The 21,356-nt window shown below is 41.2% G+C and overlaps 1 protein-coding gene across 1 annotated transcript; it reads right to left on the reverse strand.

Moving 5' to 3' along the window:
• Positions 1-2,722: 2,722 nt before the first annotated feature.
• Positions 2,723-8,658, reverse strand: LOC143908421 (uncharacterized). Its single transcript, XM_077426087.1, has one exon. It carries the CDS (start codon positions 8,378-8,380, stop codon positions 7,385-7,387), a length of 996 nt encoding a protein of 331 aa, XP_077282213.1. The 5' UTR covers positions 8,381-8,658; the 3' UTR covers positions 2,723-7,384.
• Between the last annotated feature and the right edge of the window lie 12,698 nt (positions 8,659-21,356).

The raw sequence follows: 21,356 nt of genomic DNA on the forward strand, positions 1-21,356 counted from the left end.
ATCACTTTCTAACCATTTTAGGATGCATAAATATTAGAAGCAAAAATGTCTATGTTGCATGTAATTTAATTATTTATTAATAATTTATTAGGTAACTACATATACATTGATTGAAAATTTTGAGTTGCTACTATTCTGACAGCACGCATGCCAAAAAGCGGAACATAAGACGTCTTAAACATATCTTAGGACGTCTTATAATATGATGCCTAAAAGACGTCTTATGTCCTTTTGGACATGGTACTGTCTGGGTATTGTTATAAAAAATAACAATAGGGTAACTCTGGTATATACGCGTCGCAGCTAAGGAAAACTTAATTTTTCGAGTATTATTTATTATATGTTTAAGGCAAATGAATTATACCAATAAAAACTTTATATATTATACTATCTACTACTATAAAAAAAAAATTCATTCTTTGTATTTAATTTAAAAAACTTTTAGAAACGCTTACATTTTTGTCATATGACATTCATGGGTAAAATATATGCCTTAAAAAATTATAAATAAAATTTATAAATAAAGCAATAAAATGTCATAATAAGTCATAAAATGTGTGTAAAAAGTTTATTAAGGTTGTAAAAATGATAAACAAATTATAAAACTGAAAGATTTTAAAAAGAAAATAGAACGAGATAGATGCATTATAATTTATTTTTATACGATCTAAAAAAAGGAGGAAAAAGAACACACAGGAGATTTTAATTTTTACGGAGTGTCTGTACTATAGCATAAATCTCGCACGCTAAAATTAAATGCTGTATATCCTAAACAGGTAGAATTATACAAGATATCAAGCTAAACAAAGAATACAAGAACTATGCACTTGTATTTTGCTATATATTCCATCCTTTACTATTCCTCTACACTTATGTATCATGAAATAACTATTAAACCTTTTACATTACCTACAGTAATCATTTTACGTAATATATGATTGCGCTATACTTACTACGGTGAGAAATCGATTTAACTCACGACGATTTCGTTAATATTAACAGTAAGGAACTGAAATTACAACACAATACTAATATGGCATAAAGGTACATAACAGTGTAATTGCAAGCAAGTATCTTTATTCCTTTTATTTTTTCTGACTTCTGCGGCGTAAATCCACGCGCGGCGTAAATACCGGAGTTACCCTAAATAAAATTCAAAATATGTCTTTAAGTCTCTGAGCATCTCTGGTGACAGCGGGTTGATCATATGTCCTGAAGTCGGCGGAGGCGAAGGGGGGGGAGACCTTAAGAAAGATTCACCGATGGTTTTATATGCGCGTGACATACACACGGTTAAACGGAGATAAGCGTTGCTCTCTCTCTTTCCCCCCTCTTTCTCCCCCTCTTTCTCCCCTCTCTCTCCGCTTTTCTCTCCCCCTTCTCTTTCTTCTCTCTCCGCGGCCCTGACCGTTCTCACTGGCGGCATATCGAGGTCTGGAAGTTATGCGGCTGTACCTACTGCAGGCACGTAAGGCATACGTACCCCTGCGCGCTGGCGGAAAAGATAGGGAGAGTGAGTGCATTGTCTGATATCAATTTGTCTGGCATGGTAACAGGTTCGGTCGGCCGGTCCCGAAGGTCGCTTTGTGCGAGCCGCTATCCAGAATTCTATCAAACTAAACAACATCCATTGCGCGATCGATTTATTCCCTCATCAACGGCCGCGTAAGATACCAATTATCTTCGCGGCAGTATTGAGAGATCCGCAATTGGAAATCGAAAGTCAAACAACGCCCTTTTCTCTTCTATTCACGACCAATGACGCTCGACATTACGTAAAGATTATATTAGTTTCTTATCGAGAAAGAGTTCTTTGCTGACGACGACGGAGGTCGTACTATTCGATCGTCGCTGTTGACTAAATTTTGGAAAACGGCCGCTGGCCCCAACATGGATATTTGCGAAATGCCTAGTTCTCCCGTCGGTAATCGTGGTAAACGTTAGCCGCATTTACGGGCAGTTATATCCTAGACTTCCTAGAAAAAGACGATGGCCTCGAGGAACAGTTTAAAGCCTGGTTCTACCTCTTTCGCGGTGCCTGAAATTAAGACGGAATATGCATCTCCCTATGCATCCTGCCGAGATGTCTGGTCAGGCTGGTCGCGTCTCGTCGATCGGCTCCACGTCTCGCGACTAGATAGAAATTATGGTAGGCTCAGGATCGGGCCGATTTTGATAATTTTCGAGACTCGATATTATACTTACGAGTGTTGCCCACGATGATCCAGTCGAAACGCAGCGCGGCATATATCTGCATAATTTTCTTTCGTGCCGCTGGACGACGAGGACTGACGAGATATTTTGTATCTCGTGACAAGATATGACGCAGTATACGCAACATATTCAAATGATTTCAAACTATATGGTCACAGTTAAATAAGAATATGTTTATCATTTTAGGTTAACATTTTAGGAAGACAAAAAATCTTGACAAATTTTTCTAGTAATTAAAAATTTTATATTTAGTCAATTGAAATGATTGCGCAAATGTCTCGCTAAATAATAATGAGATAGATAAGGATATTTGTTGAAGTTGGAAAATAAATTATATAAACTTTCCAAAGAATCTTTTCTTTATTAACATTGCACATTCTTAAGTACATTTGGTTTTGGTCGAGGAACATTATTGGTGGGAATTTATTTCATTAATCTTATAAGAATCGTTTAGAACTAAGTCTTAACTCGTATCTAAGTACAAAAAAAAAACAATCTATTTACAAAGGTACTTGACGGCAGTGCTAACAACGCAAAATACAGTCTTCGAAAAAGTTCCCCTTTCGTGCGCGAGAGTGCCGTGAAGAGGAAAATTATCTTTCTTCGTGCCTAGGGAAGGCATAAAAGAGATCATTGTACAACAGGTAGATCGCGATCGCAGTTTTTTTTTTTACACATTTATCGCTCGATTATCATTTCAAGTGTGATTAATCACTTGTGGCTCAAACTTCACATTAAACGCAAAAGAAATCACGTTACGCGCTCTGTTCGCATAATTCTCAAACTATTCTCTCAACTGTCTATAATCGAAATATAATTATCGTCAGTGATCCGCTTCTCACCGAGAAGCGATCACATGCTGTTTAAACCGCCGAAATGTTTAAAAAGTTTATAGAATGGCACCAAATAGATTAGTCTAATAAAAGTCGGTTTATTTTGTTGCAATAACTTGAATTCTCAGCTTCCAGGCTCGACCACGGGACTTTGTCCTTGGCCTTGGAGTCACATCAAGCCGCGACGGAAGACAAATCGTGCTGATAGAGGGACAAAACGCGCGGCTGATGCGCGACCGGCTGTAGATGAAGACATTGCGCGTCGACTGATTAGCGTTCGCGTATATTGTTGTATCGCGTACACTGGTATGGAGGCCGAGGCCCACACATGTGGGTCTGGTTCGCCATTAGCGTATCCAATCCTCGCGCTTTGATATTACTTAAAGTATTTCCTTCTTCGGCGTTGACGTCTTTCTTTTCCCCCTTTCTCTATCTATCTTTTTTTCTTCGTCTCTATCTATCCGGATCGTTCTTCGTTTCACCCGGTTGGGCCCTACTGCTGTGAATGGGTCGGTGAATAATTAGCCCACCCATTCCCCTTTCGCTTTTTTCTCGACGTCGCTCGATCGACGCGCAAATCGAATAAATCTCTATCGTCTTAATTGAGGAAGCCGGCGCGGCGCGGAAAATACATTCACACGGTGGACAAAGGCCTTGTTGTTTATAACAAAATTAATTGGTGTCCGTTCGTTGTTTTGCCGCTAATTACACGTGATTTATCCGTGACGGTGGCGGCGCCAATTGAATGATAATGTCCCGGGAGAGGTACGTACGGCGCTGCCTCCCCCCTCCCCCCTAATAGTTCCCTTTCGACGCGCGAGAACGCGAAATTGTGGGCAATTTAATCCCGCGATTTGATTACCGAGCAGGTGGATGAGCGCGACTTATCGTCTCCTTTTATAATACTGCCATTACAACGCGCACGGACCCGTAATGGGACGCGGAATGTGACAACTATAAAGTATTATATTACAGCGATGCTGCCGCTGAATTTTTCTTTCGTTGCGATAGTAATACGTGTCATTTTAAAAATAATGACACAAACAAGTTTTCTCGGCGGCGAAAAATGTACTTGTATGTACATGAGATACTATATATTTTTGATAAAATTTAGAAGGATATATATCGCGCGTGATAATTAAGCATATTCTTTGACATACTATATATCCTTCATAATTCTTCTCACTCCTGTACTTTCGAGCCTTATTTATGAGTGGTGAGAATAGAATATTGCAATGATCGTAACGCCGCTTATCATCGCGAATAATCATCGCGCTTTATTTCGAGGCGCGCGTAACTAATCTGCGACTCTAAACGGCGCTGCCATAATGACCGCGGTTATAGAAGAGAGAATGAGCTTCCATCTCGCCCCGTCTCCTTCTCTCCGTTCCGATCGATATAAATTACCGCTGCTCCGTGCAAAGATCATATCCTCATAATCCTCATCTTCAACAGATGGAGAGGATTAGCGATATTAGCGAGAGAAATCGGCTTCGTAGTGGCGCTATCATCAGCTCCCGATTTACTTCTCTCTGTGTTTTCGTTCTTTCTCGTGGATCTCCTTGCAGAACGGAGAGCTTTCTCACATCGCGGGATATGGAAGAAAGACTGTTTCTTCGCTTTTCTCTCTTCATTCTCCTCGCCCTGCTTCTCTCATCCTTCTTTCTCTCCCGTCTCTCTTTTACACCTCTCTCCGTTGCTCTCGCGTCTTCTCACATCTGGGCCGGTACCATCTATCATTCTGTCAGCTAGGAGATTTCAATTTGCTCTCTTTTTGCGCCATTACCGGGCCCCGCGGCCCGCGCAAAATTGTATTTAATTGTGATTGACTGCTAAGTGGAGGTGGCCGGCCGCCGCCATTTGTCCCGCGATTTTTGCATATCCCTAATTGCGCGAAAGATGCGTCGCGAGTTGAATCGCGGTCGAATAAGATTATTCCAGTCACGCGTCGTCTCGCATACGAGGCGAAAAAAAGAACGCGACGCGACAGTCGATCGAAGAGAGAGTTGATTGTGATCCGGATATCTAGTCTTTCGGATTAAAAGATCTTAACGCTTGGCTAGTAATTAGCCGCGCAACGAGAAATATAGAGAATTAGTTCTTATCACAGTGTTATTTTAGATCGTAATGATGTTGCTGATGACTGTAGTTGATCTAACGACAGATATAAACAGCATCGATATCGATAAGTTGATTTCATATTTTCTCGATTCGTTCATTTCTCACTTCTCTAATTAACATATACGCATTGTTGCGCTGAACGTGTAATCTCTGCATTTAAGACGACTAAAAGTTGAGCCACAATCCCTTTCGAGATAATTTATATAATTACATACAATTATTTTAATAATTACTATTGAGCAGTAGTTACAGGTGAATACTCAGGTAACACAAAACAAACGTAATGCTAAGCGTTTTTTTCCGAAACCCGTGAAAAATTATGTAGAGTTCGCCCGCAAAGAGCAGAAAATACGCGAAAAGATTATGCAATTCAATTTTTCATTTTTCGTCTTCAGTAATAATCTTCGCTCTAGGAGCCATTTTTTACAGATTGTACTTTCGCTTCTTTTCCAAAGTTTTTCTTTAAAAATATAAATTAATATTTAAAAACTTCCCCCACTTTCTCAAAGCTATCATTCATACGCCCTTTTAGGGCGAACTCCTCAATTGATACCTATCGTCGACTCGAGGCATCAATGAACGATCACGCACGTGCGCACGTACGCGTGAACGGAGGGATCTCTGCCCCCGCACTCTGCAGGTATGCGTGTACGTACCTATGTACAGAATCACCTATACAGCCTCGCAATAAGTTAGACGCGCCTTGAATCAGATATTTACACGGTGCCTCGTGAGGACGACAATATACGACGGTGCCTATTTACAATTAAACTCGAGGCGAATACGCCCCCGCCGTTCTAGCTTGGCACGACGATAGCGATGAGAAAGACTCTCATGATATTACAGTCAACGATCACATTTTATGCGCCCTGACCTACCCACTTGCCTTGTAGTGATATCTCGTAGGTATCGGGTCGGCGACATTTCTCGTCGCTGCGATTACGCGAGAACCATTCAAGACAACGACATTTTATCCTATTATTTATTGATTAATTTAAAATACCGAATCAAGTTAACACATAATATCCTATCTGCGATTTATGTCGCGAGATATCGGTCGCGATCTCCAAAGCTGTTCGTCCAGGAGGATCCTGGACTGGCCAGTTGCGCTTTTTCTCGCTCTCCGCTCCGATCCTATCACGACCGATTAGAAAAATATCCTGGAATCCTGCAGCAATGCGCTGCGATGCGCCGCGATGCGCCACGATGCCAGGATAAGAATTACTGCGCGGCGCTAAATTTACGCGCTCGGTTAAAAGCGATTTTTTTTCTCGTCGATCTTCTAATCGGTTAGTTTTGACGTAAGCTATCGCTGGTGGTGTATCGATAACGCCAAAAGATAATTCATTTGTATATTATTTATAACATCTCGAAGATGAATCATATTTTTGAAAATTGATAAAATAATTTAATTTGGGCAGTTTATATAAAAATACAAACATTTAAGAGCTTTACAAATATATATTTCAAAGATAGAAAATTTACTTTCGCAAAATAGTAACATAACCAAATGAATCATCCTTTTATCAAAGAATCGAAATATGGCTCATTTATTTTGAATTTATTTAATATCGAAAACATTGAATTAACCAAATTTTTAACAACTAAATCGAGTTTATGAGTAAATGAGAAGTCTATAAGATCTTGATTCGATAACGACGCTTTCTGGTACTATATTTTTCCGTTTACATACCGTTTACGATCGATGCCGCCATGGTCGAGTGACTCGTTTACAAGTTAATGAAGTCTTGATTCCCAGTTCGCTCGTTAATTCATGCTCCCCTCGAGCGAGCTGTCTCGTTCTCGGTATTATACCCCGACAATTCGTCATTACCTGCGGACGTCTCGCAGTCTGTCGAAGGAAGGACGCGCCTCGTCGTTTCTTGCCGAATGGAGCAGTGATCTTTCAATCTGCATCTCTCCAAACTCGACGGAGGAAGTTCAAGCGAGGATTCAGAAACGTCCTTCAGAACTCCACAAAGACGAACTCCACAAAGACGATGTTGATTCCAATTTCGGTTGATTTCGCAGCCTCTTGAAGAGATTTAAAGTTTTCGTCATTGTCAGGATGGACTGCTTATCGGGCTTCTTAGCTCTTCTATTCGATGTTCCGCGATCTTCTCTAGGTCGCCGCAGTAACATGCAGGAAGACACAATGCCGAACAAGACGCTGTTCTTCTTTTCGGAAGAAGATTCGAGTCTTCGGATTTGGATGTTTATTTGCGTTGCAGCAGCTCGTAAAGCGCGGCGATGTAAGTCTGCGCCATTTGCAGTGTTTCGAACTTACTGAGCTTCCTATCATTGCCTAGACTGGGCACAACGTCGCGCAGTCTGTCGAAAGCGTCGTTTAGGCTGTTCATCCTTCTTCTTTCTCTGGCGTTCGCCGCCAGTCTTCTCTTCTTCAATACCTCGACACCGGGCGCGCTGCTTTTTATCTTTTGCACGGCCGTCTCTTTAGATTTCTGGTTGGCGTATTCCACCGGCAAAACGACGTGGAGACTGTCGTTTCTCTGATGATATCTCGACTGATCACACTTGCTCGGCTGGCCGCTCGGCAAGCCAGACTCATTTCTCGGCATGGTGTAAGTGACGTAAGGGTGATTCCTCTGAGCGTAACGGTGATTCTCGTTTCGCGGATGATAGGTACCGCTCTTCGCGTAACCCTTCGTGGCAAAGACAGGCTGACTCTGACCAAAGTCGGTCTTCGAGTTTGCGTATGCTCCAGCCGAAAGGTGGTCCGTCTTTTGGACGTATCCTGTTGGATCCTGCTTATTCATAATACCCTCGTTGAAGGCCATCCTAGATGCAGCGTCATCGGAAGTCACACACTGTTCGTTCATCCTAAAGATAAATTTGGCGTGAAGATCCGTGACGTTCCTAGTGCCGTCACCATTCAACGTTGGCTGATGCTCGTTGCGGCAGCTACCCTCCTGATAGTAACCCTCGTAGAAATCGCCGAAGTTGAAGCCGGCGGTCACATGAAGGCTGCCATTGGGGGTACCGCCGCCGATCTCCTGATATTCCTGTTGATGATGACTATCCACGGAGCTAACGCTGCCGCAGCTGCTGCCGCGGGACCGCGGCGGCTGCGGATAGATCTCTTGATGATGCCAATTGCTACGCGGATTCGATTCTGGGCTGCTTGCCGATCCGTAACCCTCGGAGTCCAGGAGGTCGTATTGCTGGAAGGCCACGTAGGAGGTCATCCTCATGTGTGCACGTGTCGGACGATTGATCCTCGGCTACCAACAATCTTATATCATAACGTGCCTCTGGCCGCGAGAGCTCTCAATCAATTGCCATTGCCTTCACTGTAGAATTTTACGATAATTGACCGATCGATTAATGTCGTTGCAAACGTCGCCAACGATGATTTAAAGATCGCATTCAAGATGCAAAGTGTAATGGTGTCAGAAACGTGTTTGAAGTTACGTCCGTCAGTTTTTCCGTCAGGCTATCGTCTGAGGATCTCCGCTGAGTGTGCTTTATGTACGGAAGCGTTCCGTAAACTGCCTTTACCTGCCGATCTCGTGGTCTGGACCATGCCGCCCGGTTTTCTTGGGGCCCGTTGGTGGGGAAAGCGGCGAGACGGAGTTCTGGGACCATGGAAGGGGATCTCTTGAAAAGTGGAAGGGGTCCACTGGGAAGTGGGCATCTCTTTGTAAAAGCCGCGCGACCAGGCACGCCCCTCGTCTTTCTTCGTCTTCTCTTCGCTGGGGGCTCCTCTCCGGGCCCTCTAAGAAGTCAAAGGCGATCTGGGGACGAAAAATAAAAAGCCCGATCGTGCGGCACGCACCGAACAGGCGCCGCGTTCTTGACATTGGAGATTCTCGGCCGCTGGCCGCCGAGCTACGATTTTATGTCCCCGTTCCTTTTTTGCGTCAATTAGATTTTATTTCTCCCAATTCTTGCATAATATTCTCGTGACATTCTAATTTCTTCTAGAGAAAGCAGCGTATGTTTTACTTAATATCGCGCGTTTCACATTATCGATTATTTTTACTCTTATTGGTACGTTACATATCTTTACTGAAGCGCAATTCTGTAATCATCATTATTTTTAATAGTAGTGCCTAAATAGTAATGAGTCATTAAAGAAGATGAGGAAAAAATGTATATTTTCTTGCATAATATGTAATGCTAAAATGATCCTCGTGACATGTTTAACTGTCAATGTATCATATGTACAATAAACGCAGGTGTTATATTAATGGATGCGCGGCACGCATATGGAATACAATACGTTTCACAAGACAAGAGCGAAAATATAATTTCCTTGCGAAACTTTCCAGGTCGCTGATGTCAAACGTGAACCAGGGAAAGCGTTTGGCATGTCTAAAACCTATTAACACTCACCTGGAAATGATTTATAAATGGTACTAGTAAATCTTTCTTGATATGGGTTCTTTGAAATTGAATTACGCAGATACGCGCCTAAAAATGGATGCGTCTAACTGACACTAATTGGTAGCGCAATTTAACCATTCCGCAAAACCGAAGTATTGTGATGCGAAGTAAGGGTATCGTGCAGAAATTAATGAGCATCGACTAACTAGAATTTTTAATAGCGTTAAAACACGTTGAATTACCGCCGAGTGTAAAATATCTTGGCCTTAATATACATCGTGACATAACGCGTTGTGTCATCGGAAAGTGTATGTTGGCAAAATATTTTCTCGGAACTTTAATTGGCTCCGCGTTTCCTTATTTACCTGAAGCCGTCAGCTCCTACTTTTTCTGCGAGACCCCTTGCCGTGCTTTATGATATTTTAAATGCAATAGGGCTGAGAAGTGTGGACAACTCTGATCGTTTTACGAGATTTCCAAAGCCCATATATTCCAAAGCTGCTTACGAGTCCTTTTTAAGTCGGAAGCCAGAATAATGAGCTTTACGAAAATCTGCGGGTGGTTCTTGATTTATTATAGATATTTCAGCGGCAAATGTGAAATATTATACTACAAGTAATATTCTCATTCTTTATTTGTAAAGGTATTTCCAATATATTACTACTGGTATTTGGAGCTAAACATTGAAAGAGAAGCCTTAATCGTTACTAACATTAATCAAAATTAACAAAATTAATAACGTTTACAAGACTGTTAATTTGCTATGCAGCAAGACGTTTTGTAAGGTGTGTTTATACGTGCTCGATAAATAGTATAAAGTAAGTACATAATGAATGACGTCTTTTGACGACTTCGATCTCACAATTATCGATAAATTAGGCTATATTGTGGTGCAGTTTAGCGTGTTTACGCATTGGTTAAACGCACCGTGTCAAACGAAAAACTGTCGTGTACCACAAGTAGTGCCGTAAAAACATCTCTATTGACGATTTCTATTCAAAACATCTATTTTTGCGATATCGGTGTGTAGTCATAGTGGGCTCGTGCTTGACATTTCGTTTAGAACTGCGAGATCGATCTCGGATCGTAATGCAATGAACAATCACATGACACGCATGTGCTAATGGCAGTACGTCAGTAACCAAAATTTATATTTAGGCTTTACTGGAAAACCGTGATATAATACGAACGACAAATTTGAGTTTTGTTATACTCTCTGAATAACTACGTTTATAAATAAGCATGAGAACATGCGACTTAATCCGTCCGATTCCGAAGAAAGAACAAGGCTCTATTCCACTCTTCCCGAAAGAGAAACTCGGGTGCGGGGGCCCCTGTAGGGGCGTATCTCTATTCGTTTTCCTTCGTTTGTCGGGAATTTGGAGTCATTCTCGCAAAAGGCGGCGGCCTCAAGAAGTTCATTATCCTCTACTAATACGCACCAAATAAGCCGATCGCGCTCGACTGGCCCATAGAGAGGGAAAAGAACGTTCCTATCCCGATGAATTCGAAGGGTTACGCCCACTGGCGGATTTTAATTTACCGAAAATGCTCTTTGCGGCTTGCGCAACAAGTCTGTGAATCTTTGGAAAAATTTTAGATTAGCTTCCAACCCTGTTTTAATTCTTTAAGTGAAAACTTAACGAATAATCTGATTTCTTCGCAATAAGGCGACACAAATCGAGAAGACAATTGGTTTGTATCTCTCGCTATCAAGACCGACCTGCGATCATTAACATGAGCGATCATTATTCGATATATAAATGGTTATATTTTTCGAACAAAAGTAGACGGTATAAATTGATACGCGACCAGAAGTAAATCACGAAAATGATACAATTTCCATTACCGTGGTAACACGCTAAAGTAATAATAATATATGCCGCAAAGTCGCACAGCTATACTTACGTTTACTATTCACGCGGCGACGACTCTTAGCAATAAGGGTAAGGTCCCCGCAATCGAGCTACCATTATATGTAATTATATAACAAAGACTAATAAGAGTTCCGACGGTTTCGCGTCCAACAAACCCGCGCGTGATTGCGCCGGGCGCAGGATCATCAATCGATCGATCTATATCGACACCATCTCGCGTTGTCCATCAGCGCGATATTATGTCTCCCGCGAGGTAGGCGACAAATACAAGCATCGGAGACGTTACTCGCAAGTGTGTGTGAGCCTTGTATGATCTAGGGACCTATTTATAGATCTTTGCATCATAGATACGATCGATCCAAAATCGGACCAAGAGAGTGGAGAGGATACGAGAAAAATCTTGTCTTATCTTTTTAGATGAGTTACTCGTATTTATCATTACCGATCAATTGGTATTGCGTGTGCGACACGAGTGAAATGTATGCTGCGTGGATAAAATCCTTTTCAGTTGTTTTCACAACATCAGAGTGAGTGTCCTCTGCTCTTCTCCTTCTCCTCGTGGACAGAAAGATCTCTCATCTTTCTCATCCGATCCTGGATCGATTCGCCGCACAGACTGATGCGGTGGCGGCAGCGGCTGCGGCTAATAACAAATTTATTGCAGCCAATAAAGTGCATAAATTGATTATTACTAGCTGGCAACGCATCTCGCCGCCGCGAGAGAGTTCCAGTTCAGACAATCACCGATGATTTACAACATAATGGCGCGCGTTTGACTGATGCGAGCTTACTCGTGCGACTATTCGCGCGTACGCGCGGCTTGATGCGTTTGCGGCATCAGCTACATGTGTACGGTTACCCGCCTGCGGCCGTAAGATACAGCCTCGATTCCGAAGATGCACACGGTTTTCCCCGCTCTCGGACCTCGAAGGCGACGTAACGCCGTCGTCGTTTGCGCGAGAGCATGCCGAGGGCAACGTATAATTCGATCGAGTACGATCCTTTCGATGCGCCATAAAACTGCATAAATATCTAATACATACATCAAAGACGGAAAATCCCCTATATATGTAAAATTGTTACAGAGTGTTTGTTATTCAAACGTTGTATAGCTAAAGTTGCTACCTAGATGATTGTTTTGACCCGGAGACAAAAAAAAAGAAATAACCTAGACAGCACGCATGTCCGAATTGATACATAAGACGTCATCTTTAAGACACCTTTAAGACATCTTATGTCCCGATTTTGGACACGGTGCTATCTGGGAAGTTAATATGTATCAAGTACTTTATTATAAAAATTGCTAAAACAAAAAAGTAAAAAATGTCAAAAGATAAAAAATGACTAAATAATCAAGAAATAAAATTAAAAAAAATTCTGGATGTTAACAAACAACAGAATATATATAAATAGTAAATAAATAATAATCATTAATAATAATCAATAATAATCATTATCTTTTGACTGTTATATCCTGGATCTATCAAGAATCTAAAAGAATATACTTCAGTTACAGACAATAATCACTAAGCGCTCACGGAACTACTTTCTCTGCTGAACGCAGCTATTGTAAGATACACACCGAGTTTGGAACGGCATTTATCCCAATTTATCCTTCTCACGAGTCAGTTTTTTTCCAACGCCATTCACTCAGGAAATTGTACAAAAAATTAATTTTTTTTAAATTAAAAATTACGTAAGATGTTTTACATTTCACGTAACCCGGAGAAATAATAACGTAGAACCCGGACATAACCCTTCAAAACTCGGAGAAGTGGCAACCTTATGTATAGCTTCCCGTAATCTAGCAGTTTCTCTGGTTAATTTAATAAGTAAATAAAGTAAGTCGTTTTTGTACGCAAGTTTCTTCGTCTTTATCAATGTTTTCTATTCCTTATCTCATGAAATTCGTTTCGCGATCGGTTATATTGCTCGTATTAATCGTTATCTTCATTCACATTGACGCTTCTGTTTTGTTCATTGTTTAGCTGGTCGATCGTAATGGCCGGGGATGATTTGATTTTCTAAACGGTCCAAGAGTCTCGATTCCTCAGGGTTCATCCAAACATGACCCTCGTACGAGCTGGAGATTTATGATCAACCGGGACCCTTAATTAGAATCACACCCAAGGTGTCCTAATTACAGGTTAGACTGTTAGACCGTGGCGCTTGCCCGGCTCTTCAAAGCTGTGCCCTCGGCGCAAAACGGTGCAAATCGCGCCAATTTCTGGCTCGAGCTGTTTACCGACAGCTCGTTAATTGTAGGAAAAACGGGCGAGCAATCGATGGGCGGTGAACGTTCTAAAATTTACATCTAATTAACCGGGGTTTTTCCAAAGAATGCCTGTTACACTTTCTATTCTTCTTTATCGTTTTTTTTGTCAAAAAAATATTTCGTACACATTTATACGTTAAAAAGATTCAGTATATTTACAATATTTATAGTAAGGGGCTGCGCGCACAATGAAAGGAATAAGGAATAGGGAATAAAGAACAGTTCAATATTAATATATGAAATTCATTAATACATATAATTTATTAACACAGAATAAACGAACAGAGGAATAGCGCTAAGGAACAGTGAGAAATTTTATTGTTTTATTCTATTTCTGTATGCCATATACACAAATGAATATGTTAATATTAAACTGTTCCCTATTCCCTATATTCCTTTCATTGTGCGCAGCCCCTAAAGCCTCTTGCACAATGCCAGGCAATAGGCCATAGGCACAGGGAATAGAAATCAGAAATCATGTATAAATGCAGAATAACCAGCGACACAGGCAATAGACACAGAGTTTCCGTCACGCTGGAAATTTTGTGCCTATAATTGCCTCTGTTGCCAACCAATCAAAACATTCAAATTTTTTAGGTTGTAACTAACGATTTTTTGGTTATTTCCTGATCCTATTGCCTGTTGCCTCGCATTGTGCAAGGAGCTTAACTGCTATTAGTTCTTGCGCGCGGACGTACGTGTGTATGCGCGTGAAAATTATTGTAGATAAATTATATACACCTGTCCATGTATCTATCTATCAAGAAAGTAATTTCTCTTTAATTATGCGCGATGCCATAGTCTGGCACGTCGAGAAATTCGCGTCTCTCCCGACGTTCTAAATCTTCGCGGTAATTTTTCCACGCGCGGATGTAGCAAGCGGGTACATGAGATTTAGGCTGATAAACGTCCTGTAAAATAATGATGATTTACGCCGGAGTATCGACGCCACTTCCTGTCGCCTGTCCGTCTGTAATATACGATCGATTAAGCCCGCGGAATTTTCCTTCTTCTTTTCTCCTCGATCGTGTCGCGTCGCGCACGTCGCTGCTGCCTGCGCGCTCGTGACCTGACTTTACTCGTTAAAACAATCTACCGCAAAAATCCTGTTGACGTAGGTCGTATCCGTAGATCGTTATGGGCGACTCTGCCAAGATACGAGCGTGGATTATAAGAAGCGCTTTTGCGTTTTCTCGATTTTATTGACCGGTTAACAGATTATTATTGCTATGCAAACCATCGCATCATGACAGCGATGGTTTGTGCAGCAATAATGTCTAGGATTTGCTGACGACTATTCTTAACGAAAAATATAACGTAAGAACGTCGGGACATTATTTCTGAATGTGGCATACATTTTATTATTCCTTTGGATAATAGATATGTTATATTAAAAACTATAAGGGAAGACTAAATTTGCTGTGAATAAATCGAATAATATGTACTTTATCTGTGCACGTTTATCCAGGTTCAACGTTTGACCGCCACTGAAAGGGTTTGCGTTAAAAAGGAAGCACTATCCTCTGAGTATTTACAGCGGTGTTCCCATCCTTCGCGAGATGATACCGAGTTAAGCGACAAGTGTCAAGCCCTAGATTTTACTGGCTGGTTAACAAGTTATTATAGTTGTTAGAAAAATGAGTTGGCTTGCCGATTATGTAAATTGTACATGAGACAATATAAAATGGCGTTTCGCCTCAAAGATGTTGTAATCACGATTGATATGAGGATAAAAGATAAAGTATCATACTATTATATAAAACCCGATTGTTTGTCTGTCTGTCCGTCCGTCCGTTTGTCCGCGAACTACTCATTTGTTATTGGACTAAATTTTTACCAAAAGTATATGAAACAGGGGTGGAATTTTCCGGGGAGTGTCATGATGTGTATAGTTTTTCGTTACCGATTTTCTGAAAACCGGTTTTTCTAATTTTTTTTCAATTTTTCGGGAATTAATTGACCAAATCTCAAAGAATTGGGTATGAAACAGGGGTAGAATATTCCGGGGAGTGCTATAAAGTGTATAATTTTTCGTTACCAATCTTTTTGGAAGCCGGTATTAAAAATTTTTCCAATTTTTCGGGAATTAATTGACCGAATCGCAAAGAATTGTATATAAAGTAGGGGTAGAATTTTACGGGGAGCGCCATAATGTGTACAGATTTTGTTACCAATCTTTTTGAAAAACGGTTTTTTAATTTTTCGAGTTTTTCAAGAAATAATTGATCACAAAGAATTATACATGAAGTAGGGGTAGAATTTTGCGGGGAGTGCTATAAAGTGTACTATTTTTTGTTACCGATCTTTTTGAAAACCGGTTCCAAATGACCGAATTTCAAAGAATTGCACATAAAGTAGGAGTTGAATTTCCCGGGAAGTGCTATAAAGTATATAATTTTTTGTTACTGATCTTTTTGGAAACTGGTATTAGAAGTTTGACGAGTTTTTCGGGAAATAATTGATTAAATTTTAAAAAATTTTATATAAAAACAGGGGTAGAATTTCCCGGAGAGTGCTATAAACTGTATAGTTTTTTGTTACCGATCTTTTTGGGAACTGGTATCTTTTTGGAAATCGGTTACAAAATTTTCCAGAGAGGGAGAGAGAGAGAGAGGGAGAAAGAGAGAGAAAAAAACTATTTGCGTGTCTTATTACATATATGTCCTTCGGGGCGAAGCTCGAGTAACCAGCTAGTAATTAAATATGAAGCGCTCAGAGTAGAGATCCTCTACACAAAATATCATATTAATAATATTCTTTTGTTAAACCAGTTTGATCCCATTAATGTTCACAATCGCAAAATAGCATCCTCTCTTACAAATTGCTTACGTTGCTAAATTCATCGGTACAAAATTGACGAGGTAACATTATACATGCGTGTCATGCATGGTAGTAAAGTGCCTTGATCACAGTTTATGCAGGTGCAAGGTCGAAGGGCATTGACTTATGAAACGCTCGCGCTGTCGCATTAAATCGACGAGAACCTCTACGATGAAGCTTTCATTGAATTTATTTGGAAAACAATTTATCCCCGATATCAAAAGATTAATTTTTACGTCACGTTTGTCAAAAAGTTGCTATTATACAAATCCAAAACCGACGTGTTATTAATGGTTTCAAGATTAACGTTGATCAAAAAATATTTTTTTATTTATTAATATATTAAATAGGTGATATTATAGTAAATACAATATAGTTTTAGATCATCACTTAAATGCGGTACGTGCTTTACTCGAACCACCAGCGTTTCGCGACATCATTGCAGATGCTTTGATACTTAATGCGCTTCGAACCGTTGACTCGACGTAACACGTGCCGATAATAGTGCTAATTACTTATTTACTAGCAGTGCCATTTTGAAGACCCAGCGGTGCTCGAGAAAGCCGCTCGCGTCTCTCGCACGTGAAAGCTTCTAAATAATAATTATAGGCGCATTAATATGAATTATTGCGCGCGTACCTTACCCTTGTGCGCGATGTATTCGAATCGGCAAATTATATTTAAATTCGAGTAAAATTACGGAACGAGAGTCAGCTTTCCCGATCGCTCGTGTCGCAAAACGAATTAATTTCCAACCGGTCGGAACCGCGGCGAATTATTAGAAATCTCAGCGTCCTAATAAGACGTCAATATTAATGGATAAACGATCACTCACTGATTAAGCAACTTATGTAAGCAATCTTCGCTTAATGTTGACAAATAGTCGTGCCGAAAGTGTAGATTATGAAGCCGCGGATAACGTGAGTGTTGAAAGATTAAGATTGCATCAAACTTAATATCATATCAATATAATTGCACTGTTACATACAGTTGTAAAAAGACATAATTTACTTTAGTTTAATTTTATATCTATCAGTTTCTGGGATTTTAAGTCTTAGCGATTTAAGTCTTAGCGATATAGCGATACAAAATAGAGCGTCCAACAGCAATTTTTAATCTGAACCTCGACTATTGGTGATCGAGATGAGGTCGAAGTCAAATTCACGGTGAATTGACAATTATTTGCGCCAGTGTGTGATGTACGCCAATCATGAGCTCTTCGCGTACACAACACGTTCCTTATCTCGCACACATGTGCCTAGATTCGCACAAAGAGCAGGGCCGGTCGATCTCGTAGAATCCTTGCCTATTCTTATCTTATTATCATGCGTACACATTTTGCTATCAGTTAGTATATAATCGAGTATATTTGCTATCTTGATAGGGATAGCCGATGGAATGGTGGAATGCACTTTGATAATTGTAAAGCTGGAGAGATGACTTTTCTAGGAGGCTTTGTCCTCTCATCACGACGCTGTAATAATCAGTGTTAACGCGATGGTGTAATTTCCTCTGGCGCTTCCAGCGGCGACAACCACGATCATTAGCTTGCAGATTAGGCTATTCGCAGATGCTAGTCGCGCAGAGTACACCAGGATATTGCACAGTCGCAGCTCTGCGAGTCTGAGATATACATGCTTCTCCGTCGTCGCGTCTGTGACTTACCTGCGTTAAGACCATCGGTCGGCCGGGGTGTGCGTGCGTGCGCGGGATAGTTTGCAAGGATGACGAAGCTTCGCGGGAGCCGGCGAATCGTTAGTCGGGTATTCTCTACTCCGTAAGAATCGCGAACTAGGAGAGAAAACGGAAGAGCCAGTAGAACGAACCCGATGATGGCATCGCGCGCGCGTTTGCGATAGCTTTAGAAATTCGACGGAGACCACCAACGATCGCGCACAGTGTCACCGTAAGTTGCCTTGATAACGCGTATTGATGATCAGAAGTCTGATCCTACGTGATTAATGAGAAAATAACATTTTTCTGGCATTCTTAGGATTAGAATTATTTAATGAGAGAGGCCCATATCAATGTAATAATCGGATTGCTATCATACATCGTCGTCGTCGTCGTCGTTTGAGCTATAGCGTTAACAACTTGGGGAAAAGTACCGCAGGTGTGACATGCTTTATCCACTCTTCGTCTTCCCTCATTCTTGTCTGTACGCGGACTACTACATTGGCACACAAGCGGCGCGGTCGCAGCGGCGCGCGTACGTAGGTCGAGGCCGCCAATAATTTAAATCCCTATTCTCTCCCTCGTGTTTGTCCCCCTCGTAAACACGGGCTGCGCGGTAGCGCGGCGCGGCGCAGCGGCTCTCGTGCCTCGTGCCCCGTGGCCATGCGAACCGGCCGACTCGCAAAAAGCTACCTACGGCAACGGTAGCCGGTGCATGCAAATTGGCCGCCGCAGCGCTTCGCTTCTTCACTCTGTTTATTTACATTTGCGTATTCATGCCCGGATCTATGTAAATATATTCCGGCGTCGCCTTTATGCCAACAGCGGGCTGGACCGCGCGACTCTCCAGTGACCCTTACCGATAAGTGCCTCCTCTCAGTGATCCGTTTTCAAGAAGCCTCGGAAGATGACTTCGAGAATGATCGGACGTGAAAGCTGGTATAGGCGAGATCACGTCGGAGCGGAGGCTATATCAGTCCAGTTGACATCGAGCGGAAGTATAATTAGACACATTGATTCCGGGTTGCTTGCTTTAGCTATCGAAAAAATCATTTTTACCAAATAACCGTTCTTTCTACAGGAGAGAAATGCAAATCTTTTAATTTATTTTTATAATATTATGTTATCTCTCTCTCTCTTATAACATCAGCACACACACACACACACACCCACACACACACACACACACGCACGCACGCACGCACGCACGCACGCACGCACGCACGCACGCACGCACGCACGCACGCACGCACACACACACACAAAGATTTATTAAAAACGAAATATTAGAGAGAAAAAGAAACAAGGAGATATAGTAGATAGTAGATAGTAGATAGTAGATAGTATATCTATGGAGTAAATAAATGTTCAAATTAAACGATTCAAAATTTATTCAAATATATATATACCTATAATTAGACCTATATAGGTATATATAGGGACATAGAAATATGCGACGATATTTTTATAATAAACAGAATTATATTATAATATCCCAGACAGCAGCGCATGTCCAAAATCGGGACATAAGACGTCTTTTAGCCATCTTTTTTCGTAAAACGTCTAAAGATGTCTTTTAGACGTCTTATGTCCCGCTTTTGGACATGCGTGCTGTCTGGAATTCTAATACAGGTTTTATGCTTTCGTTATTTTGGGAGAGAAATATACTCGTTAATCAGTTGCAACGAACATGGGAAGTCAAAGCAAGAAGAGATCTGGTATCGTCATTATCGTCACATTTCGACATTTCGCGAAACGCGCCGCATTACTGTGCCGGCGTAATTTGTTAAATTGAACTTTCTACGGGTGCAACGCGAAACGCAGATTAAGGTAGGCGTCTCGCTACGTGCTAGTCATGTGACTGTTTGTAGGTTTTTACGTTCAGAAATATATTTCAGGCCATTTTTGCTAAGGGAAAAATAATTTTATGAATTATGGTGTAAAATTTCATACGTGACAAAGTATGTTACTTTTTTCAAATTATGTGATTTTTTTCATTTGACTCCGTTTTGATCAGCTGATCATGCGAGTCGTCGAGAAAGGTTACAAGTGAGAAAAATACTTTTTGATTGAATTTTGACAATTATTGAGAAAGGGTTTCAAAACGCATGACAGGGGTGTCAATCACTATCCAATTCGGCTAAGAAAAACGAACCCCATAACCTGCAACTACAGTGATTAGCCAGCGGCGTTGCCAAGTCTTTCCAACCTCACCTCGACCAAAAAATGTCTGCTCGATTACCGCATTTTCACTAAAATAAACTAAAAAATTAGCAGCGAAATCTCTGGTAAACTATATATTTTATGGTTGCGTCGGATTCTTCGAAATCTAATGTACAAAAAGCAATGTTTTTTCTCACTTCATCTAATCAAAAAATGCGAAAATATGTGATTGAAACCGTGATAGAGCCTTCTTTTTCTGGCCGTCTGTATGAAGTAATGCAAAATTTGTAATTTTCGAGATCGATTTTCTAGAGTAAATAGTCGGTAAGGAGCCACAGAAAAAATCGACTGCAAAACTGATCATATAATTTGATATAAAATTCGAAATCGAAAACTTTATCTAATACATGCCCTGACGAGACGACTACCTTAATTGCAAGTCAGCGTCGATTAGGCGCATCGCGTTTCACGGATAGAAACCGGCGCCGCAATCGCAGTGATATAATCTCGCGCACGGAGAGAAAGAGGAATAGGGCGCGGAAAGCGGCGGGAGGGAGGCACAGAGCACTGGCGTTAATCGGAGAATCATAGGACCAACAACGTTATCCCGATCCGTGGATAACGGCTGGCCAGATGTTGTCGACAACATCGCCACCAAGGAAGTAGCCGCGCGCGTTCTGGCACCTGCCACGTCATTCTGCCGCTGCCATTGGCGGAAAGAAACGAATAGAGTCCGCGAGAAGAGGACGCGGCTCCAATTTGTGTCTCGTTTGTAGTCATTTCGATCGAGCATCGCGTCTTCGATTGATAGTTCATGGCCTCGAATCGACGATCGTCGATGCTGATTTACTTGCTGCCGAATGTCATGAACGGTCATTACTTACAAATAATATATAGAGCCTAAAATAATTTTATTAATGAATATCTGACTTGCTACTGATGTAAAGAATTTTTTATCTTTTTATGGATTACTGAAGTAGCGTCCATGTGTGTGTGTGTGTGTGTGTGTTTTATATACAGAAACGTGCACAG

Source organism: Temnothorax americanus, unplaced genomic scaffold (assembly GCF_048541705.1).
Source record: "Temnothorax americanus isolate GAGA-0224 unplaced genomic scaffold, ASM4854170v1 Scaffold94, whole genome shotgun sequence".
Taxonomy (NCBI): domain Eukaryota; kingdom Metazoa; phylum Arthropoda; class Insecta; order Hymenoptera; family Formicidae; genus Temnothorax; species Temnothorax americanus.